The 20,615-nt window shown below is 40.8% G+C and overlaps 2 protein-coding genes across 2 annotated transcripts in view; one reads left to right on the top strand and one right to left on the bottom strand.

Moving 5' to 3' along the window:
• The first annotated feature begins 964 nt into the window (after positions 1-964).
• LOC128734548 (putative inactive tyrosine-protein kinase Wsck) lies at positions 965-3,842 on the top strand. The gene is made up of 4 exons (XM_053828802.1): positions 965-1,343; positions 1,407-2,097; positions 2,161-3,039; positions 3,103-3,842. The coding sequence occupies exons 1-4, from the start codon at positions 1,129-1,131 to the stop codon at positions 3,586-3,588; spliced, it is 2,271 nt and encodes a 756-aa protein (XP_053684777.1). The 5' UTR covers positions 965-1,128; the 3' UTR covers positions 3,589-3,842.
• Positions 3,843-5,373: 1,531 nt separating this feature from the next.
• The window catches only part of LOC128736632 (neuroligin-4, Y-linked), a 30,724-nt gene continuing 15,482 nt past the window's right edge, over positions 5,374-20,615 (bottom strand). The window contains exons 2-3 of the mRNA XM_053831120.1: positions 13,597-15,055; positions 5,374-5,482 (exon numbers count right to left, since the gene is read on the bottom strand). Of these exons, the coding sequence (XP_053687095.1) occupies positions 5,374-5,482; positions 13,597-15,055 (1,568 nt within the window). The remainder of the gene's footprint in view (positions 5,483-13,596; positions 15,056-20,615) is intronic.

The following is a 20,615-nucleotide window of genomic DNA, read 5'->3' as shown; positions in this document are numbered from 1 at the left end:
AAATCGGGCATGAAGTTGAATTTAAACTTAAAGATCATGCTTTACTAAACTTTAAATTTAATTTATATGAACTTGAAACTGGAAATAATTTACTAATCGCAAAAGTGGCAAATTAAATTAAAAGCTGCGGGTTACATAAATTATACTGTTTTATATTAACTTTTAAAGAGAAGGTAGGGCACGTGCCCCAACCTGGGTACACCAATATCCGAAAGCAATTGCACTATTACATTCAATCAAATTTGAAGGTTTCTGTATTCTGAAATTTCAAGGTTTTCTCTCACTCAGGACTCAGTTGCTATTTCTTTCCCTTGAATATCATACAAATGAAGGTTGAAGAACATTTTTAAATTTACGCCAGGATTCAGCAGTAATGGACAAAGCAACAGATTCATTCACGATGAGAAGTAGACTTTATTGACAAAGGTATCTCAGTTAAAGCTAACGTCATGCATACCAAAAGATGCACAAACTGAAAGTGTTACGTCTGTTATTCTGTGCATAGGTACATACATCTTCTGTTATGTGTTACAAATATTTACAATATCTAATATATCAGCTAAAAGCTGCCATATTGCCATGTTAAGAAACATGCTTTTTTAAAGATGAAATAAACGGGTTGTGTTGTGTGTATATTAAAAGTACGTTTCAAAATAAACATCTTCGAGTTAGCCGGGAAACCAGATAAACTATTGGTTAATTTCTACGTAGTATCGTGGTATAGCTCGAAAGCATTTGTTATTTTTGATGTGAACTATTATACTAAAAAAATTAAATATGTTTTTCGTCTCGTATACAAAAAAGGTTAAGTAATATGTAAACGCTCCTTTTATCTGCGCGCGCTACCGGAAAATGGTGTGCGTGCGTCTTTTACCGATTTCGGTTCGGCTCGGTTCGAGGTCTGTGTGCGTGTGGTACGCAGCCAGTCAGTTAATCGCTGTGTCAGTCATTTGGGGCGCGGATCATAAACAAAAGAGCGTGAGACTTTTCATTCATATCTGGTTGTTTTTCTGTTTTCCGTTCTATTGTGTAGGCGAATTTCTTAGAATTTCCATTATATATGGCAAGTGTTCGCGGTAGGATGCAGTGAAAATGTTTTGTAAAAGCTTGTAATTGGTCTAAAGAGCAATGCGACTGAAAGGAAATTCGTCATCAAAAGTGCTGCAGCTGCGATCTGTTCTAGTGACAGGTGTGGCAAGTTGGCTTATTTTCGGATGGCCACTGGTGGCTGGTCAGAAGGGGTCGTTTTTCGGTTGCTATTCAAGGGATAGATTAGGCCGGCTGGAGATAGTGACGGATCATTTGGATATTTGTGTGGGTCACTGCGAAGAAAATTTTTACAGGTAAATAAAATGTTATTGAACTTTGGGTAAATCTCTGACTGTAAACATTATTGTTGTTTCCAGGTATGCAGCCCTGTCGGACACGCAATGCGCATGCCTAAACGTAATTCGTACGCAGGTGATTGAAGATAAGCTATGCAACGTACCCTGCCGTCAGGACTCCGCTCTGTCCTGCGGTGGTACCGGTCTACAGAGTTTCTATGAAACTGGTGTGGAGGTTGCCGGACCAGTGAAAAACCTCAGATTAGCTGACATCGAGACCGATACCACTATCCAGATTGCATGGGATGCTCCAGTAGTGGACGGTGTTCCTGTTATGGAATATGAAATCACAGCGAGTGCCATATCGACCCATGCTAACTATGGCCTCCATCCGAAGAGTTGGACTACACAAAATAGCTCGCTCGGTTTTGAGCTATCGAATCTCACGCCAGGTACGCAGTATAATATAACAGTAACGACGCTATCGGAAAAGGGTCGCGGAGGAACGCAATCTCTTACTGCCGAAACCGAAATAGGCATACCGGATCCTGAACCAGAGGAACCACTGATATTGCGCCGTCTAGACTCTACTATTCAGATCGAGATTCAGAAGGCGACCAATAATTATGGTCCGATTAATTATTACCGGGTTGTGGTTCACTACGTAAACGATGATCTCGTACAGCAGTTCGATGAAAGTCTGTTGGATACGTTTCAAAAATCAAAGGAAAAAGGCGTCCCATACTATGTAGCCGCCGAAGTCGAAATGAAGGTGAGTTTATTAAAATTTCCAATCCGCCAATATGAGATGCATCGATATTTGTTCCATTTTCAGGAAGACTCACTGCTTTTTACCGTCGGAGACGGACGTTACTATCGCAACTATTTTAACCCTCCAATTCCGCCGCGTGCGCACGTACATATTTCTATCGGGATTGTTAGTATTTTGCACAGCGTGATCAAAGTACGTTACGCTACCACCACCCACGAGCAGCACCAGCATCCCGACCATCATTACGTCAATTCAACCAATGTACCGGAACGAAATGAGACCTTGGTCACTGTTTTAACTGTAGCCTGTGTGCTGTTTGGTGTCGTCTTGCTGGCGAGTATCATTTTGTACATCTACCTTCGGTACAAAACGCCCACGAATACACGCCCGTTAACGGATCACCACGAAATGGTTTTACAAGGGCCAATTTTGGAGGTGGAAAACAATGGCTATCTTCCAGACATCTACGAACAGAGAGGTTTTGAAGCTGAACTGACCGACATCATTGAGTCCCTTCCAGCGCATAAGAAACATGGACGAAAATATCTTACTCTAGATATCGATAACATTATTGGCTCCGGGAACTACGGTGATGTGCTCAAGGGCAGTCTACAGAGAGAAGGCGTTGATCTTCCGGCTCAAGTACATGTTATTTCCGATGATATGGATAAAACCGATCAGATAGGTTTTTTGAATGAATTCCGTCGATTTGTTCAACTTGAAAGCCATGCGAACGTATTACAGCTGTATGGGGTTTGTGTCACTCCGGACTGGTGCTACGTACTGGTTGAAGACATGCAAACTACACTGAAACAAACGCTATTAAACGCGAGAATACCAAATAATGTTAACAGTCCTAAGTTTTCTACCATCTCAGAGGAAATTATCATCAACATTTTGTGCCTGGTCTGCGATGGAATGCAGTTTTTGGTGGAAAATAATGTGAGTTTTAGAAACATACTATTTAATTATTAAAGTCAACTTTCAATTGACATTCTTTTGTAGATCGTAAGCAAAAAACTGTGCGCCCGAACGGTATACGTAAACACGAAATTCGAGGTCAAAGTAAGTGCTTTTGGTCCAACTTTATACGGAGAAAATCAACAGCAAGTGGAGATCAGTCGCTGGAACGCTCCGGAGGTAATGAAATTCCAAAATCACACCGCTAAAAGCGACGTCTGGTCTTTCGGTTTGCTTATTTGGGAATGCTGCTGCCTGGGAGCGACACCGTTCGGTGCGACCACCATTGAGAATCTCTTCGCTAGCATACGCGGCGGCAGCCGACCGGAGCAGCCGGCCTTCATGTACGATGATCTGTACCAGATGTGCCTTAACTGCTGGGATCTGAACGCCAGCGATCGTCCCGAATTTGACGATATCAGCCAATACCTGCGCCAAAGGTTAACCATGCTACGGTACATGTTCTCCTTCGAACGGAGTCAAACCGTGCAGATACCGCCGTACTTACCGCATTTGGAGTTGAAACGCTGAATCTGAAACGTACTACATACACACACTAGCCGCTGAAGCAGTGTACTAAGGTAAGTTTGAAAAGTATTACCGTAAGACAAGTATTTTTACGCGAACAATCCGTCCATTTCGAATTAAATACACTGTTGTGAAAGATATTTTTAGTTTAAGCATTTTGTACTTTGTAACAGGGATACGTACATATATGAAAGTAGTGCATATCGACAAGCATGTATATTTTAATATCTGTAATTATTTACACCAATATAAATTAACGAAAGAAATGAAAAATAAAATAGTGGGAGTTTATGGATTCAAGAACAAAAAAGATAACACGGCTGGAAATTAATAGTTACAACAGCTGGAAGCAGTTTTTCGACGAGCACCCCAGTGGCGATAAAACGGAGGGAGGCGAAGCGAAAGATAACTAGTGAGTGCCCAGTAACAATTTTGGGGATATCGGGCGAGAAAACGGACAGCTAAAGAGTGATACAGCCGCCGGAACGGACAGATCCTTGGCTGCAGACTAGTAGCGGCCCTTCTTTGAATTATTTTCATAATATGTGAGAAGCAGAAACTATTGAAGAATTGAAAGGTAGAAGTGTTTTCTCTAGAATGTACGTACTTCCGTTAGGAATCGATTTTTCAGCGCGACCTCGCGACTAGCGTTGAACTTACGTCGAAGCTGGATTTAAAGCGATTGAAGCGCTGTTGCAGACGGCTAAAGCTGCTGTAGTTGGTGGGCCATTGCGTCGAGCACCACTTTGAGCGTGTATGTTAAGGTTCGCGAGTTATACTTGGGCAATCTACTTTTGAGGGCAGCATATCGGTGACAGCTATTACTCTGATCAAATCGCGATGAGTATTCAAGGAGTCAAGATCGATGAGTTTGCAGTTCATAGCTGGGCAGCTGGAAATAGGCTTCATTTTGCTCATCTTATGCATACAGAGGCAGAGCAATCTGCTTCTCACAACGATCAAGTGCTTTCGTTTTCTGTTCAACCGTTTCCTCCCCCTCCGAACGATGCCTGATGCCTGAATATGAATACTGAATCTTGCGCAGAAGGAGCACAACGACAAGCAGAGCTAATATTTTCTTCGCACCCTGGAGATACGAGACTATACGCTCTGTGTCCCAAAGAGAATGTGCGATAGGCAATTATATGGACTGGAACGAATTGCTTCGTGACCTTGAGAGTATGCATTCGGTTGCGCTCCGGCAGAAAAAGAAAGATGAAACAAACTGATGCTCACTCGCCGGCAGAGCAAAGATTCGTCTTCTGTGCTTTGCTAGTAAAACGCCGATAATTGAGATTTTTGCAGAGCACGGCAGAAGCCTGGCTGGAAGGGGTTGTTCCAGGGCAATATCCGAAGAGCGAAACGTATGAATGTGCGATGCACTGGCTCGATTCGGTCAACTCCATTATTTATTTATTTATTTATTTATTTATTTATTTAACACCGCCTTCGACAAAAAATCGTACAGGCTGAATATGCTTATAAACTATGTTTCACTATGTGATTTCGCAGATTCGTTATTGGAAACTGACTTTGGCATGTCGAAGTCAAAAATGTCACCAACAGCGTTGAAGGCCTGAAGACATGAGTTTAATGCGTTGTTCTGGCCAAAGTGCGACCGGTGGAAAGGAATTGCAAGTAACTGCGTATCGCGATACCGGCGAGGAGGTACATTGGTACCTGTTCTAATAATGCTGGGTAGTCAAAGCTTCGCTGCATTAGGTCAAACACGACCATTCTTTGTTGATTGGTACGCCTATCCGACAGTAGATCGAGTTTGATCAGCTGTCACCGAGCTAGGTAATGTGGAAGATTGATCGGATCGTTCCAGGGCAAATTGCGCAGAGCAAAACGTAAGAATTTTTTCTGTACTCGTTCGATTACATGGGTTTGCGTAACCTGATGCGGGCACCAAACGATAGAAGCGTACTGCAAGATGCTACGCACCAACGCGCAATACAGCGTTTTGGGTGCGTACATGTCGCTAAAGCTGGAAGCATGGCGACGAATGAATCCTAGTGTGGTGAAAGCCTTCGCGGTGATAATCCCGATGTGCTCGTTGAATCTGACTTTCGAGTCAATTGTGACGTCCAAGTCGCATATTGAGTAAACTCGATCTACAATGTCTAACCCCAATGAGTATTGATGGTGTAGAGCATTATGGCGTCGAGTGAAGGTTACAGTTTTGTAGTTGATGCACATGCCGTTGTTGTCGCACCAAATTAATAGTTTGTTTATGCCTCCTTGCAGTGCCATGCAGTCCGAAACCGACAGTATTGCTCAAAAAATTTTCAAATCATCGGCGAACGATAGTAAAGGAGATGACATAGATGTACCCACTACCTAGGTCGTTTACGAAAATGTTGAATAGCAATGGTCCGAGTACGCTTCCTTGGGACACGCCGGAGGGAATAAGAAACGTTCGAGAGCGAGCAGAATTCACTACAACGTATGCCGTGCGGTCCGTCAGATATGAACTGAGCCATTATGCATAAAGTAGTAACGTAGCATATCAGATTAGTGGTAGTTGACCGGTTCCTCATGAAGCCGTGCTGAGTTTCAGAGATGACTGGTGCAACTGCGTTATATAGCGCGCTGTGGACAATCTTTTCTAATTCCTTACTAAGGCAATAAAATAGCGAGATACCACGGTAGTTGGACACATAGCTACGATTACCTGATTTGTAAATTGGAACAATATAGGCTGATTTCCAAGCAGACGGGAAGGACCTTTCACGGAGGGAGCGATTGAAAATCAGTGCAACCGGTTCCGCCAGACTATCAGCACAGTTTTTCAGAAGCACTGGAAGAATATCGTCCGTACCTGAGCCTTTGTCAGTGTCCAGGTCTTCAAGAGCGGCGATGACATTGTTTTTGGTTATTTGAATAGCGGGGAGATTGAAGTAGTCGTGTGCGTGTATATGGGCAAAACAGTTGACATTCTGCACTGGCACTGCTCTGCTATACACGGTTTCGAAGAACGATGCGAAGAGTTCTGTAGCGTCCCTGCTTGTGCAAGCGTCGGTGCCATCGTAGTGTACGGGATTAGGAATGCAGTCGCTTTTTTTCAACTTCCTGATATATTCCCAGAAACATGCAGGGTTTTGCTTGACGCTGGACTGGATGCTTGAGATGTAGTTATGGAAACGATTAAAAACATTCTTGATAAGTCGATTCAGCCTGGCGAAGGGATGATCGATCCGCTTCTGATTTGGAGAGAAAGAATCGTTTCCGAGATTTACGGAGTAAATTGCGCAGGTTGCGCAGTTCCGAAGTTCCCCAAGGTTTGGTAAAGAGACAGTTGGAGGTGCGGTGTCTTCTGTGTGGTCTTCTGTGGCAGCAAGGACTCCACAGTGGAGCCCAGTGTTCAAGATTGAACCGGATAAGAGCGCAGCAGAGAGCTTTAGAGAAACAGATGTCGTATAGAAGATCTTGGCGATAAGCATGATAAAGCCCAGGTTCCTGCAGGCGCACAGTGGGGCAGATTGACCCGGCGCTCGGACAAAACCTCATAACATCTTTCATATGCTTCGTAGAGCTTTATTGTCTTGAGTAACATTGTTTGTTATAAAATTTCGCATCTTTCTGTAAATTTTAAGTAGTTGTATTTTTGTTCCTATAGATGGCGTTGAGATCTAACTTTTTAAATAATGAATTTAGAAATATTGTGTCTTCAGAAAAATTGTTTGTCCTGTAAAGTTACTGAACATACCAAAATTGCAGGACTTACGGGAATCAAGTTATAAATATTTTAAATACCCAAACAGTACCCAAAGAGTAATTTAGTATTATTATTCTGGTATAGGGTAAATCAACCATTTGTGGACCTTTCGGTAAATTATTTTGAACTCGTAACGCTAAACACCCAACCAATGGCACTTACAATATTTGCAACTTTCAAATAAGCCTAAATATATCAATTTCTGTTGCAAATCTCTATATTTTACATATTTTTAAAACAGATTTAGGATTATAGGAATTTTAGTGTATTTTGCATGGAGAGTTTGGTAATGGCGACATTTTTTGCATTGTATATAATGGAACCTCACTTGTTGAAAACGTCAATTTTAAAGCATTAATAATGCAATGCAGCTAAAATTTTATAAACTCAAATGTGAGTTATGTTTAGTACGTTCTGTTTCATGTCATATATCCTCAGACATAACAAGTATAAGCTAATAAATACCAAAATTTTATCCGTGGGTCCATTACAGGTAGAGGGTTTACTATATAGCTCGAAGCAGAGCTAATTGGGAAAAAGCTGTTAAGTGGTCGCCTTTACAATGTCCTAAATTCCCCTTATCGACTCCAATGTATCTCATAACGATAATAATGCTGTGTCTTCCATACACAAACATGACTGTACGTTAACAGCAGGAATGAACTTCACACTGGCGCGCGCATTTACTAATTTGTAGCCTAAAATGTCGGAAAACATGCATTCGGAAAACTTGAATATCTCCGAACATCGCAACTAGTAGCAGCTAATTTTTTGCTTATTACTAGTTAACACCCTGAATGTTGACTTTATGGTAGTATCAGCGCGGAAATCTGTGGAAATCTTTTTCTACACGCTATTGAAAATTGACAAAAATAACAAATTTTTTGTTCTAAAACACTTCGTCAGAATAAAGCCTACTAGTAAAAAATCTGTCTTAATATCACCTAAACTATTAGTTTATAATTCCTTTAATGTGAATTGTCCTTTAAAAGTATAGAATTTTAAGCAGCATGTTAGCCAGATACTAAAAGATTAAATGATATTTATTTTTTCATTTTCCAAATTTTTTTTACACTGTGTCACCTTCTTTAATGCCTATTGAAAAACTACTTATTAAAACAATTTATGTATATTTCTTATAGATTTTGTGTCTACTATACGTAGAATATTAAGTTTGATAAAATATCTCAAATAAAAATTTTGAGGTTTCGTCTGAGCTTTTTCGGGTTTTGCCCCATAGTGAGGCGTTGAAAATAAATTCTAAATATCGATCGGAAAGGTATGAATTAAACTATCGGGCCTCCGATTCCGAGCTTATCCAGTTTAGCGATTGTAGCAGATTGGTCCGTGTAAATAATATCCGCCTGTCACCGGTCGTCAAAGCTCTTTATCACGTCGTTCGGACGTCAGAGTTAGAGGATAGGTTGTCGTAGACCGCTTCGGCATAAAACCATGTTGATCGTCTATAATATACTGCTTGAAGAATGCGAATACAAGCGCATACACGTCAAGCTCAAACCGTTTTGATATTGAGTTTAGTGCCGAGATATCCCGATAGCTATTCACATTTCTCCTGTTCCCCTTTTTTGGAAAGACACCTATACTGATTGGTTAACTGAACAGGTGGCTCATCGGCTCAACGTAGGTGTTGATAAAGCGGTTCAGCAAAAAAGATTGCTCTATGTTGTTAGCAGTTTTGCTATCTCTAGCAGCGAACATAACCGAAGGAAGGTCTTTGTCTTTTCGCTGCTCGTTGACGTGCTTCCTAAAGGACTTTGAATTCCTTTTCTGTGTACGTTCGATGTTTCTTAGGTAGTTCCGTAAGCAAGAGCGACTCAACCGTTTGCACGCGTGTTGATCGACAAGTCGTAGTTACGGAGTGGCTACTGAGAATATCTTAAAATCTGTATATCATCAGATATCTGGATGGTCTGGCGTACAACCCAAAATCTGGCAAAATCCGCTGGAGTTTTCTGTAGATAACTATCACAAGTTTACAAGTAGATGACACGACTTTTGGTCCGATTTCACAGCAATTCTTCAGTAAAGCTACGTTCCTTTACCAGATGTAGGAAGATTATTGTAGCAAATCGGGTCTCACCCATAGGTTAGTGGAACCCCAGCTAGCATTTTCACATGTAACGGGTGACAACTAAAATGTTGGAATTTTTTTCCCCATCTGTCAAAAAAGGCAAAGATACATGGAGAAGATCTGATCTACCGAAATTAAAGATACATTATCCATTGTTGAAGAAAATTAGTGTACATTTGAAAACGGTTCGCAATCGGCTGTTCGGCGAAGCTTTCGTTTGACGTCGAAACATGAGCGTTGTACGGCCGTCATGTCAACTTTGCGAATGCATCTCTTGTTTCTACAAATCAACTTTTTGCAATTTGTTGTTCTCCAGTTATTTTTATACACCACCCAGGTAACCAATAAGCATTTCCAATGCAATTTAAATGCAAGCCAATAAGCATTTAAGTTGCCTTAAATGCTACTTAAATGCTATTTTGGCAAAATATGCGGCGAATTTACTGCTAGCCCTCTTATAGTGCTGACAATGCTAATTTGCAGCTAGTTACCGACAAGAAGAATTTAAATAGAATTGTGGATGCCAATTTACAACAGTTATGCAGTCAAAAGGCTGATAAGCAGCAACCTGCAGTATAAAACGCCAGGGATGCTAATAAACGATTGATTTACTGCTTATATTAATGCTTATTGGTTACCTGGACAAGGAACTCAAAAACCCGAAGAAATCTTCGATTGGGCGCACTAAGACAGATTTTTCGGGTCGTGGTTTTTGGGTAAAAATGGGAACGAATGGGTATTCTGGAACGATTGTGTTTTTATGGCGTAATGCGATGATGCTGTATCCGGCCAAAACACGTATTGTCCATCTGCATGATGTTTTTGTAGAAACGGGATCAAAATCTTCTTCAAACATTCGTCTGCTATATCTTAATTGATAGCCAAACCAGAGGGCTTGTTGTTGAAGAAACGAGAAAGAGTGATGTCCTTCTGCGACCATAATTTTGGCAGGTCTTTCACTACCTTGCTTGCGAATCTTAGGATATGGCCAATTTTTTTCACTTCATTTATAAACCCTATCTCTCCTCTTTACAAAACCGTGTCGTTTGTAGTTTGTTTCATTGCAAAATTTGCTGAAAAATCACAATAATTATATGAAAATTGTGAACCTTGCTACAAATAACTGGTTGTTTTATTCAGTTAGTGTCATTGCACATCTAATTTTATGAATGTTTCTTGTAGCCAGCCGAGGGGTCCACTATTTCGAGGTATCAAAGGTGTAATTCTTATTTTTCAACCGTTTTCAACCAATTAAGCGCAAAAGTTCCAATATTTGAGGATCTTGTGTCAGTAGTGGCCCCGTTTCAGCGAGAATTACTCATAAGCGATACCCTTATATAGATATTTTTATACGATAAGCGACCAGCTTCATACAGCTATACAACTTTGTGCTGAAAATTGTATGTTTGTCAGCTACTATAATTATAAACGATAGAACATTAACTTGTGCGCGCTGTACTAGGTTTTACTCGTCGCCAATTCGCTGCGCGTCTCGACACATGGTCCAGCCTTCTGGCACGTTGAGCCCCTCTATTCCTGGTGTTGGTGGGGTTCTTGAAGAGAACGAAATTCACTGCACAGTCCGGCATCCTTGCGACGTGACTGGCCCACCGTAGTCTCCCAACTTTCGCCTGGTCAATCTCAAAGTAGTGCCTGTAACTCGTGGTTCATACGCCTACACCACTCTGCGCTATCCGTTTATGCTCCGCCAAAAATAGTCCGCAACAACTTTCGTTCAAATGCGGCAAGTGCACGTATGTCTTTCGTAAGCAAAGTTGCTGTCTCAAGTCCGTAGAGGACTACTGGTCTGATAAGCGTTTTGTAGTTTGTCTTCTTGATCGAAGCGTGTTGCGGAGGGAAGAGTAGGCTCCTTACTCGTATTAATGTCGGTGACCAGAGATTCCAAATATACGAATTCACTAACCACTTCCAGTTCATCGCCGTCAATAGTCACTGTCCGTGGAAGGCAGACGTTGCTTTCTCTGGAGCATCTTCCTACCATATATTGGTTTTTCGACGCATTGATTTGTAACCCTATTCCTCCTAGCCTCCGTTTTCAGTCTGGCGTAGATTGCCTCCGCCGTCCCAAGGTTAGGAGTTGGCTACTGTTGCTGAAGATCGTTCCTCTCGTTTCGATGCCCGCTCACCGGATCCCACCTTCAATAGCGATATTGAATAATATACTGGACGGTTCATCCCCTTGACGCAACCCTCTGCTCGATTCGAAAGGACTCGAGAGTGTCCCCAAAGCGCGCACGTAGCACATCACTCGCTCCAGGGTAGCTCTGATCAGCCGCGTCAGTTTGTCCGGGAAACCATAGTCGTGCATTACCTGCCATAGCTGTTCGCGTTCTCTGGATTCTTTAACTACAGCCTGATAAATGTGTACACCCCGACGAACGACAAACCCGATTACGTGAAAGAGGAGTTCTATGATCTTCTCGACAGAACATATGAAGAGTGCAAAGATAGTCATCGATGATACAAATACACAGGTTGGACGCAAAGAGTTCTTTCGCCCCGTTACTGGTAGAGCCCCGCCGAACTCTCGAAAGGCGGGAACGAACGGCTGTATTATGCAATCCATCAGACTATACTAAAGGTATGGACTGAGGACGACTTACCTACGGACTGGTTGAAACGTGTTATATGCCCTATTTACAAAATGGGTCATCGACTCGAATGCAGCATTATCGGGACATAACTCTCCTCAATTCTGCAGACAAAATTCTTTCCGGTATTCTGTTTCACAGACTGAGGCCATTGCAGGAAACCTTTGTTGGAAAATACCAGTGCAGTTTTTGAGAGGGACGAACCAAATGTTCATCTTGCAACAAATCCTTGATAAATTCCGGGAATTCAACTTGCAGATTCACTATTAGTTTATAGACTTCAAGGTGGCGTATGATTCAGTTAAACGAAATGAGCTGTGGCGGTTTATGCTTGAACATGGTTTCCAACAAAACTGACTTGACAGATACGTGATACCCTTGATGGTACAAAAACAACGCCAGGATAGCGGGTGGGACGTCGGACTCGTTTGTGACGTTAGATGATTTGAAGCAAGGTGACGGGCTATCGAATTTGCTATTCAACATTCCATTTGAAAGCGCTGTTTTTGCGTGCACTTAATGACATGTGACAGCGATGTGAGCCGTGAAGTAAGATGACGGATAGTGCCTTCCAATAGGGCCTTCTACGGATTAGGTAGCCAGCTGAGCTGAGCCATAGCCATAGCCTGCTACTCCGAAATTCGCACGAAGCGGCCACGAAGCGCCGACGTTGAAAGGGAGCGACCTACGAGCTTTTGGTGTTTTTGAATGTGAGAAGCGGATATTGCAAAGTGGATAACACACGGAAGGCTACAGTGGGGTGACCAGTCATGCTTCAGAAGCCACCGACTTCGAGGCAGACCCCGTACCTGTTGGATGAGCACTGTTGAAGAGGATGCTAGAACAGCGGGTATAAGGGGCGATAGAAGAGTGACAGCCCGAGACCTACAAGCGTGGAGAAGACTCCTAAAATCGGCCCAGATTCGATAATCGGACTGTTGCCGAAAAAGTAAGTAAGTAGATAAGTAAGACCACGACCGAATGGAATAGAGACGAGTTCTTGGAATGACATGGGCCATCCCGCTCTAAGCTACTAAAAATGCGGAACAAGATCCAGGACTGTGGCGTATGGCTGAATCCCTTTTTGGTAGGAGATTGGAGTTCTCTGGTCCTACGTGATTGATTCTTGTGATTTAAAAAGAGGACTCGGAACACCTGTTATGCCGATGTCCGGCAATTTTCAATAAAAGAAAAGAAGAAAGAGGGCTGTTAGAACCCTCTGATATTTGGAGAACAACTCCCAACGCAGTAGTGCAATTCATCCGAAGTGCATCACCGGGTTAGACAAATACTATGTCAAGTCAAACAATGACGACCGCTTCTGATAGTGGTGCGTCATCCTGACAACATAGCTAAAATAAAACGGGGGATATATCACAATAGATCAACCAAATGGTCACAGTAATAACAATACTCAACATGGAAAAAAATGTAACTTGCTGGTGCTGGTGTTTGCTGTCGCGAGTTGAAAACGAATTAGTCCACTAAAGCGGTTATGATAGTGATATTTGAATAGAGTAAAACACGCGTCTCCCGCTCCCTGTACGCTCCTTTCCGACGGTTACGTCTGGAAAAAATATTGTATTTGAATGTAAATAAATGATTGTAACAATATAAAATTCGCTACTACAATACTATGCACTACGGAACTACTTAACATTTCGTGGTAACTACTGCCGCCGTTGTACGTGGAATTGCAGCACTGCGCAGCGAAGTTGATCACACTCGGGTAGTAGTGATTCCAGAACTTGACCGCATTGAAGCTCATCGTCGTGTGGTCGCTCATATTGAACGATCGGTCGATAATCAGCACTCCCGGTTCGTCATTGGTGAACTTATCCCACTTGATGTATACACCGACTTGCGTTGGATTGGTGTACTTGGCGAAGTTGGCCCATAGGGTCATCACGATGTCAGACACGCGTTTATCCGCGCTATCCCACTGCATCTGATCGGCGAGCATCAGCCAGTACGGAAGACCCCAGAGGAAGATTAGCTCGAAGTTGTGCGGAACGCCCATCCACTCCGGCACACCTTTTAAGGCCGCTTCGGTGCGGGGCTTAATGTCGAAGCGATACACGTAGGTGTCCGCAAGTGCGGTCATTGCCATCGCGAGCTCAATCGTGGATGATACAAATTTGCGCTCGGTTGCAAATTCTATATAACGCCTCCTCAAAGTCATCGGATCCGTTGTTGGAGGGTACGGATTATACTGGAATTGAACGGCATCCATTACAATCTCCATGTTGCCTCCGCAAATTGTGTCGTTAAAATCCATTTGCGATAAATCCATCATAACGGCATCCCCCAGTAAAGTCTCAAACATTTCGACTGCTATTCCATTCTCTAAAACATCTCCCATCGCTACATCCAAACCTTCTTCCATATCGGTATGTCCGATTAGCAAGGGAACCTTTTTCAGTTTACCCTGGCGAGCTAGCATTATTGGAGGTTCTGGAATGAACGGTGTAGTCACGTTACTCAGATCTTTATCGACCACCGGTCCCCAGTCTACAGCCGGAGCATTCTCGGCCAACACTGGTCCCGGAACTCTGCGTAGGCATGTGATTAGCTGCGACGTAGGCTTACGATTACAACCGAATATACTAGCCACTTCATCTAGTGCCGACGAGTAAGATTGAGGGTTTTTAACCATCGAATCTGTTAAAACACTGCCGGACATGATGATGGCTTTCTGGAAGAAATCATTTGTCCATTCGCCTGAAGTAAGCAGCAAACCGACGCATACGCCGCCAGTTCCGTGCCCGATGAGGGTGACGGATGCTTCGTTTCCGTTGAAAAGCTTGATGTTCCGGTTGATCCACAGCAGGGCAGCCGCCTGGTCCATCAGGCCAAAGTTGCCCGGCGCTTCGGTATCGGCGGTGGTTAGAAAACCAAACATGCCCAGCCGATACTGTACGGTTACGACGATCAGCTTTTGCTTGAAAACCATCTGGAACGGATTCAGCATGAACGGAGTGTCACCGTCGAAATCGCCTGGAGGAAAGAGCACCAGGACGGAGTAGCCCTCCTGTGGCATTGGAGCTGAAATGGGAAAAGATAAGAAAAGGAAAACATTAATTGTGTTTGTGCGAATTACAGCGAATTAGGTGATTCAAAATGATGTTCTTATCAAAAGATTCCGAAAATTTGTACAAAATACTGCATTTTAAACTCATTTATTTTCAACTGATTGAAATAGGCGACCCTTGATTAATCCGTCTCTTATGACATGAAACTTTACTTAAAATTTGTTTTGAGATTGAATTTCAAACTGGATCTATGTTTACGCAATTTACGTTTCGCAAAAATGCCGGGCAAATAAACTAAAAACTCTGGAAATCCCGGTTACACATTGAGGAATTATTTTTATTTCACATTAAATTTGACAAATTGGAAGTTTTATCTGGAATGCTTTCTTTGCGAATCTTTGCGAACGTGAAACCGTCATTAAGCTTGGTTCCTCTCAATCAACGTGGTTTCACAATGGTTCCCAAGTACCCCAAAGGAGCATTTTGGGACCTCTGTTGATTACACTGTTTATCTACGATTTGCCAACAATGTAACATATGTAAATATTTACTTGCCAAATAAAATGAAAAAATTAGCTGATTTGTTTGCGGTATGGCGTAGCTCTAATTGAATAACAATTAGCATTCACAAATGCCGTGTAAAACAAACTATTGGTTTTAAATCTTTGGTTTTCAAATATCGCATTAACGACACGTTATTTCAACGCAGTAACAACGCAGTAACAAATGTCCTGTGTTTTTTAAATTTTGTTTTGTTGCTTGTCAATTCCTACTATTTTAATAATTAGATTTGCATGATAACATTTTTGTTGTTCCTGTGTTATGGCTGACACCTCGGATTTCCTGAATATTTGTTTAATTTATAAATTCATATCTCATGGATCAAACAACCTAGTGCAACCAGTTCCATATCCATATGTTCCAAAAATGAGACAAAAGGAGAAAAAAACGGAAAAGAGCACGAAGGTAAACTGGACAAACGGGATAGAAAACGAGAAAACACGAGAGAAAAAAAGAATGAAAACTGTTACATGCCAAGAAAACCGAAAGAAAAAACGTGACAGAATGCTCCCATCTGGAAAACGGGATATAAAAAGAGAAAAAAAGTGGAAATGTAGAAAACGGAAGGGGAAAAAAGGAAAGTGAGACAAAAAACGAGTAGACTGAACAGAAAAAGACGAAGAACGGAAGAGAAAAGAACAAAAACGAGATAAAAGTGAGATAACCATAAGGAAAACGAAAAAAAACGAGATCGAAATGAGGTCAAAAGAGGAGAAAATGGGACAAAAAGGGAGAAAAAATAAGATAGAACAGATAAGGAGAAAGTACGGAAGCAGGAAAATGTTGAAACGAGAACAGAAAAAGAAAGAAAATGAAAATCGAAGTTAAAAGTGATCGGAAAAGAAAAACAGAACGTGACAGAAAAAGAAGAAAAGCAGAACATAATAGGACAAAGAACGGAACAGACCTACATTAAAGATTGTAAAAAAGAAAATGACGAAGATGAAAGGAAAGACGATGAAAAACCTGATCAAGATTGGTATAGAAGAAAAACGGGGTTAAAAACGCAAAAATAGGAAGAGAAATGACTAAAAGGGTATAGAACGGTCAGGACCGAAAAACGGAACAGGAAAAAAAGAACAAAGAAAAAAGAGAAAAACACGAGACAAAAAAAGAGAAATGGTATACGGAACAGAAAACAAGAAAAGTCGAAAGGGGAAAAAATAACGAGAGAAAAAACCGATTGGAAAAACGAGGAAAACGGGAAAACGAGGTGAAACAGAATATAAAAGGATAGATATGAAAGATATAATAAATAAAAGATGGGACTATCACCGCTATTCTGTATTTCGAACGAATTGGTATTTCGAACGAAATTTTCGCCAGCAAAATCAAATGGGCAAAACATCTCGTTCGAAACAAGTCGAACGAAATAAAGAAAGGGGAAAAACAGAACAGTGAACACGACAAACGGGAAGGAAAGAGGATAAAAAATTGGAAGTAAAAAACGAAAACTGAAATAAAAAAAAGGAAAAAGAGAAGAGAAAAGATGGAAAACGGGAGAGATAATAATAAAAAACGAGTTGGAAACAGGATTGAAAATTAGAGAAAATGGGAAAGAAATGAAAGAAAACGGAACAATGAAACATGCCATACGGAGTAGAGAAAAGGAAAAGGTGAGAATAAGAGAAAAATGGAAGAAAGGTGAGAACGAAAACCAAGGAAACCAATTGGATATTTAATGTCCTTTGTCAAGTTCAATTTTAATTCTAATACTGTGGATTTTCTGCTTTTTAGTCAGTTTTATATCGAAAACGACTGTTTTATACTGCCTGACGTTTCGGCCTTCGGTTTTGGCCTTTTTCAAAGGAAATATTGTCACGTTTTCTTGTCTAGTCGTTGATTACCAGCGGACGGAAGTTTAAATTTTATCGGCTTCAAATGCATTGGTTTGGTGATAAAATAAATTATATACCAAAACCTTTTGACCATAGTGAACAACAGTTGCGTATATTTTGAAATTCGCGTAAAAAAACGCGAGGCGCGTAAAAAAACCCGTGTAAAAATCCACGTTACTTAAAAAATTCTCATAAATAAGAACCGCCGTAATTTAATAGATCACCAAAAAAACTACTGCAGATTTTTTAAACAAATCAGGCACACTGGAACAAAAAAGGAGAAAAAAACAAGATAAAAAAGAAAAGGAGAAAATACGGAAGCAGGAAAATGGAGAAACGAGAACAGAAAAGAGAGAAAATGGGATAGAAAAAGAAATAAAATGAAAACGAAAGTCAAAAGGGATCGGAAAAGATAAACAGAACACGATGGAAAAAGAGGAAAAGCAGGGCATAATAAGAGGAAGAACGGAACAAACTTAAATGAAAGACGACAAAGACAAACGGAAAGATGACTAAAAATGAAAAAAAAAACGAAACAGGAAAGAAAATAACAGAAAACGAGACAGGAAAAGAGGAAAAACGGATTTCAAAACGCGAAACAATAGAAAAGACAAAAAATGAAAAAGAACAATCAGCACGAAAAACGAAACACGAAAAGAAGAGCGAAGAGAAAAGAGAAACACAAGACAACGAACGAGAAGGGGTATCCGGTACAGAAGACAAGAGAAACCAAAAGGGAAAAGAAGAATAGCGTAGAAAAAACAAAAACCAAAAGCAAATACGAGAAAAATGGGAAAAAGCAGTTAAACAAAATATAAAAGGAGGTAGATGGGACAATGAAACGGTAAAATGGAACAGAAAAACAGGAAAAACGAATTCAAGAAAAATGTAAACGAAAGTGAAAAAGATGTAAAACGGAAGATAAAAAATGACAAGCGGAGCAAAAAAAAAAGAGTCAAAAACAGAATAAAGCGCCAAAAAATGTAAAAAAATGGGGCATTAAAAAGAAGAAAAATGAAACAGATGAAGACAACAAACGAGAAGGAAAGAAGATAAAAAGAGTTAGCAAAAGACGAAAATTGAAAACGAAAAAAAGAGAAAAAATGGAAAACGGGTGAGAAAATAATAAAAAATTAATTGAAAACAGGAATGAAAATTAGAAAAAATGGGAAAGAAATGAAGGAAAACGGAACAAAGAAACATGAAACACTACACACGGAATAGCAAAAAGGAAATCGAGAGAAAAATGGAAGAAAAAAGAACGAAAACCAAGAAAATGGTACAAAAACGGGGCTGGAAAAGTGAATAAACGGAACAGAAGAAAGATGGAACGTGTGAGAAAATAAGACAACAGAATAGACCAAGCCCAATTTCCAATTTAATATGAAGCCTTAAAGTCTAAATATGTTCAAATTCAAGTCTTATTTAATGTCCTATACCAAGTCCGATTTCAATTCTAATTTCCAATCCAATTTCATCTGTGATTTTAAGTCCAATTGAACTCAAAAGTTTAGATTTTTCAACCTTATCAGTCGGTATTTTTGTGAAAAGTAATGAAAAGCCATCCTACTATTTTTCTGTTTTTCATGCCAAAACTTTCTTTCTGAAGGGTCAGATGCCCCACCTTTTGTTTATGCCTGGGCACGCTAGTGGTCATATTGGTTACTTTGCTGCAGTAACGAGCCATGGTACCCGCCATATGGATCCGGAAGATCACTATGAATCCGGAACCGGTTTCCACCTTATGGAATTTCATCATTTCATCAGAAGCAATATATGTCATGTGGCATATACATTTGCACTCGACAAAATAGCGATTGGTGACCATCTCATGTCCCTCAGAGGCCATATGACCGGTTCTAGTCCCCGGAAAAGTTTCTTTTCTGATCCAAGCACGGAACGGATTCCATGAAAAAATGCTATCGCAAGTTAAAAATGCTACTGAATCGATTTTATTGATTTTGTTACCAAATTCTTTGTGAATGATGCGGCCTCAATTGAATCGAACCTGTGATAATATTATATTCAATTCGCTTTTTATGTGAAGGATACGAAAACCGCGTAAAAATACACTGCGTAAATTATGAACTATGAGTAAAAACCGCGTAAATTCCAAAATCATGCATAGAGCATATCCGCGTACATTTCAAAAATCCTGTAAAAAACGCGAGGCGCGTGAAAAATATCGTGTAAAAAATTCACGTTATTTAAAACATCGTCATAAATAAAAACCGCCGTATTTCAATAGATCACCGAAAAAACTATTCAAATATAAAATAAATCAAAACAAATATTTTAACTAAAGTTCAAGAACATAAACTTTGGAGTATTGATTACAGCTATTTAAACAAACATTAGACTACCCATTCCAGAATGGATACTGAATCATTCGTAATTGCAATCACGTCTAGTTATCTTTAAGGTGAATGACCCGCCCCTAGCCGTATTCAAAGGATCATGCTTTAACCGGCTAAATATAGAACAAACAAGGCTGTTGAAACCTTCACGTAAGTCTACGCGGTTAATTGACGCCGGCGGCGGAAGCAAAGACCCACAACTGCTGTTCACGAGGTCAAAAGGACGTTTCCGATTCCACGCCAGAACCCGGGCTAAGGAACGTTTAAAACCGTCTCCCGACACTCACAGCGTTTGTTGCGTTTGGTTGCCCGTCGTCTTAAGCGACACGGCAGTAATTAGAACGGTCACGCAACGACCGAGCAATATAGGTTCTTACAGGATTGGAAAAGAAGGAAAAACCAACCGCATGCCACGTGGCCCACGCGCAAAATTTATTGTAATGAGCGATACAAGGAAATTTTAAACGAATCATACTTACTAACATTCGTTCCGTGGGACACAACACAAACCGTATCGTCGGATGCCATGTCAACGGCTCAATTAAACACACTATTTGGTCTGTTGCTATCATTAACTTAATGACACCTAATTGCTGCTTAGTACTCATTTTCAAAATACTTTAATTTGAAAATTTCCACGAAATTAGGTTACTAAATCCCAAGTAGGAACTTTTCGTCACGATTATGTTGTGTGGCACCTAACCTTTGTACCACATCAGCATGTGGGTTTGATTTCGCCTTTATGACAAAAGGAGTTCGCGTCTTGGCAAACCCTTCAGTACTTTTATCAAAGGAAATCACGCGACTTCTAAACTAC

The sequence above is a fragment of the Sabethes cyaneus genome, chromosome 2 (genome assembly GCF_943734655.1).
Source record: "Sabethes cyaneus chromosome 2, idSabCyanKW18_F2, whole genome shotgun sequence".
Classification (NCBI taxonomy): domain Eukaryota; kingdom Metazoa; phylum Arthropoda; class Insecta; order Diptera; family Culicidae; genus Sabethes; species Sabethes cyaneus.
The sequence above is the reverse complement of the archived record's forward strand: the minus strand, read 5'-3'. Positions and strand labels throughout refer to the sequence as shown.